Source organism: Merops nubicus, unplaced genomic scaffold (assembly GCF_000691845.1).
Source record: "Merops nubicus isolate BGI_N331 unplaced genomic scaffold, ASM69184v1 scaffold13034, whole genome shotgun sequence".
Classification (NCBI taxonomy): domain Eukaryota; kingdom Metazoa; phylum Chordata; class Aves; order Coraciiformes; family Meropidae; genus Merops; species Merops nubicus.
Window position 1 is genome coordinate 648 of NW_008604942.1, and position 3,787 is coordinate 4,434.

A 3,787-nucleotide genomic window follows, 5' to 3' on the forward strand; every position below is an offset into this window, starting at 1 on the left:
GGTTCAGGACAGCACAGGGGGCCTTACCCACTGGATTTCCAGAGGACAAGAGCTACCAGATCTTTTCTACGAGACCACTGCTTCATCTGGACTGCTACCACCACCCTAGCTACAGAGTGTCAGGTTGTATTCTGACTCTGTCTGTGGTTTTCCTTTGTACTATTGCTTCTATTTTGGTTTTTTTTTTCCTATTAAATTGTATTTCTGACTTGGAGTCTCTCACTGGTTTGTTTTCCAACCATTCCATACCTGCAGTTTGGAGTGATGGTACAGCCAGCGCAGAGCTGCAGAGGTCAGGCTTGGGGCACTGGAGCCATAGGCATCTTTCAGAGCTCTTTCAACTAGGGCAATCCCTTCAAAATGGTGTTTTTTCCAGTACCTGCAGGAAAATAAATCTGTCATTACCCTCGGGACCTCTGCTGAATCACATCTATATTCCAGTCAAGCATGAAAGGCTTTCAGGAGCTGTGTGTGGCTCTTTGTAGCCTCTGAGGACTTTTGGGATCCCCCAGGGTAGGCCTGGAGGAAGCTGAGCCTAAAAACCACTCTGCAAAGCTCAGTCACACGCCACAGCCTCGGTCACATGTGCAGACATCATCATTGCACAAGCTTTGATCCATCCTGCTTCCCCTCAGCTGATTATTAGCATGTTTTTTTTATGTAACTGTTCCTGCTGCCTCTCTCCACTCATCTATCAGCTCAAAACATACCTGTCCCTGTAGGCTTGAGCCCAGTCATTCCCAAAAAACCTCCCCGTGGGCTGGCGCGTGTCTTTGTCCTCGTACTTGTACTTGCCAGTCAGCAGCCCTCCTGCAAAGGGGCAGCAGCACGTTTAGGGCTGGGCTGGCTCCTCCACAGCCCCCATTTTGTACAGTTTTGGGGTTTCTGCCCCTCCCCATACCTGCAAGGGGGTTGTAGGCGTAGAAGCGCAGCCCGTAGTGCCTGAGGCAGGGGAACAGCTCAGTCTCCACCTGGCGTGTGGTCGCGTTGTACATACCCTGCAGGGGGGCCAGAGGGACCCACAAAGTCAAACACCAGCCCCAGAACTGCAAATACTGCAAAAACTTGAAGTTCTGTACCAGGGGAGTGGCTGACTCGAGCACCAAACATGTACTTGGCTTTTTCTGCACAGTGACCTCACTCAGCTCTCTCATCACACGTGTCCTGAAAGGACTTCCCAGTTAACTGCAGCAGCTTCCCTTTCTGTGTGCCTAGCTGGCATGCTGAGGGCTGAGTCCAAGATCTGGGGCTCCCAGACCTTTCCCTGCAGTGACTGACCCTTGCTCTGAGGACACAGAGAACCATCCGTACGCTGCTCTGATCTGAACCCTCACATGATGCTCATTTGAGTCATCTCAGCCCCCACGAGACCTCCCAAACCACAGCAAGCCTCCACCTCTCACCTGGTACACAGTTGGCATCACCCAGTTGTTGTATTTGCAGATAGTGCAGATTTCTGCAACCTCCCACGCTGCATAGTTTGACAGACCAAGTTCTTTAAACTTTCCCTGCAGAGGAATAAAAAGGTGTTCAGTCCCAGGTTCCAAAAGTGAATTTGTGCCCAGATGGTGCAAGCTGCACACAGCAAAAAGGACAGTCACTGAATTTTAGTCGAGCTCTCCACATATCCCTGTCTTCTAGATGACTCTGAGTTACAAGACACGACAAAAGTATTCCCCCTGTTTTATATTAAATGGCACTATTCATTTAATGCAATTCAGGAATTCCTCTTCACCCATGACCAGCACTAATCTTCACCTAGTAGCTGACACGGCTGAAAGCAAAGTTCAGGTGTTTAACATTTGCCAGAGCTTTTGAGAACAAAGTGCACCAGGGAACACGCCGTGCAGCGCTACGTGTCTGGCTCTGCCCTGCCCATCTGTGCTCCCTCTTCCTGGTGCTGCACAAACCCAGCACTGCAGAAGCCCACAACCAGCACCCCTGGTTGAAAAAGGTGGTGGGAGGGAATGAAGGGATGGTCCAGGCTTGGACTTTTCATTTTACTTCTTTGTGCAGCTCATTGCAGGCACGCAGTGTCTCCTCCACGGGGGTCCCGTGGTCGGGGGCGTGCAGGTAGAAGAGCTCCACACTCGTCCTCTTCAGCCTCTCCAGGGAGGTGTCCAGCTGCGACCGCACGCTCTCGGGCTTCAGGGTCTTCCCATCCCAGGGGTTGGCCTTGGTGGCTACTTCCACTGGCAGAGACAAAGAAAGAATGAGCAGGGACAGTTCCACCCTCAGGAGGGGAATGGGGATAAGGGGTGTAACGCAAGCGTTGCTCAGGGGGGGTCAGGGAAGACCCTTCTCCTTGGGAACCATGTCTGCCTAGCAGGGGAGTCCCTTCCCCTCAGAGATTGTTACTGCCCTGGCAGGGAAAACCCTTCTCCTCACAGAACAAGCCTGGGAGAAGCCCCTTCTCGTCAGCCTGGCAGGGAAATCCCTTCTCCTCATGAAAAGAGCCCTGGGAAGACCCTTCTCCTCAGGTAACACGCCTAGCAGGGGAAGACCCTTTTCACTCAGGGACAGTGTCAACCTGAAATGAAAGAGGCTTCTCCTCTGGAAACAGGACTGGAGGAGAAGTCCTGTTTCCATAAGGAGAAGTCCTTTCCTTTCTCCTCATGGAAAACCCTTCTCAGGAAGTGAGCCCAGGGAAGATCCTTCTCCTCAGGGATGGTGACAGCCTGGCAGGGAAGACCCTTCTACTCAGGGAATAGACCTGAGAGCCAGGAATGGTGTTAGCCCAGCAGGAAAGACCCTTCTCCTCAGGAAACCCAGGGAAGGTCCATGTCCTCAGGGGGAAGCCCTTTCTTCTCAGGGATGGCTTCAGCCCAGGAACAAAGATCCTTCTGTTCAGGGAACAGGCCCAGGGAAGCCCCTTCTCCTCAGGGACGATGTCAGCCTGGCAGGGAAGACCCTTGAAGACCCTTCTCCATGGGGAATGGGCCCAGGAAAGGCCCTCGTCCACAGGTCTTCCCCCAGTCCTGTTCCCTTTCTTCTCATGGGAAAACCCTTCCCCTCAGGAAGCAGCCCCGGGGAAGTCACTTCTCCCCAGGGAACAGGCCCAGGGAAAACACTTCTCCTCAGGGAACAATGTCAGCTATGCAGGGAAGACCCTTCTCCTCAGGGAATGGGCCCCGGGAAAGACCATTCTGCTCGGGGAACAAGCCCAGGGAAGTCCTTTTCCTCAGGGATGATGTCAGCCATGCAGGGAAGACCCTTCTCCTCACCAAACAGGCTCAGAGAGGACCCTTCTCCTCAGGGACAAGGTCAGCCATGGAGGGAAAACCCTTCTCAAGAAACAGCCCCAGGGAAGTCACTTCTCCTCAGGGAACAGGCCCAGGGAAGTCCCTTTTGGGCCCCAGGGAAGACCATTCTGCTCGGGGAACAAGCCCAGGGAAGTCCTTTTCCTCAGGGATGATGTCAGCCATGCAGGGAAGACCCTTCTCCTCACCAAACAGGCTCAGAGAGGACCCTTCTCCTCAGGGACAAGGTCAGCCATGGAGGGAAAACCCTTCTCAAGAAACAGCCCCAGGGAAGTCACTTCTCCTCAGGGAACAGGCCCAGGGAAGTCCCTTTTCCTCAGGGACGATGTCAGCCATGCAGGGAAGACCCTTCTCCTCAGGGAAAACCCTTCTCCTCAGGAAAGCGGCTCAGGGAAAACCCTTCTCCCCAGGGACAAGGTCAGCCATGCAGGGAAAACCCCTCCCCTCAGGAAACAGCCCCAGGGAAGACCCTTCTCCCCAGAGACCGCCCCTCGGTCCCCTCCGCGAACCCCACAGGGACCGGCCCC

The 3,787-nt window shown here is 53.9% G+C and overlaps 1 protein-coding gene across 1 annotated transcript; it reads right to left on the reverse strand.

Moving 5' to 3' along the window:
- Positions 1–249: 249 nt before the first annotated feature.
- Positions 250–2,192, reverse strand: LOC103771871 (aflatoxin B1 aldehyde reductase member 2-like; the record flags this gene model as incomplete). Its single annotated transcript, XM_008939189.1, has 5 exons — positions 250–379; positions 711–810; positions 902–998; positions 1,404–1,508; positions 2,005–2,192. Coding segments are annotated over 5 exons (620 nt in total), but the record flags the coding sequence as incomplete, so codon positions are not given.
- Positions 2,193–3,787: the final 1,595 nt, after the last annotated feature.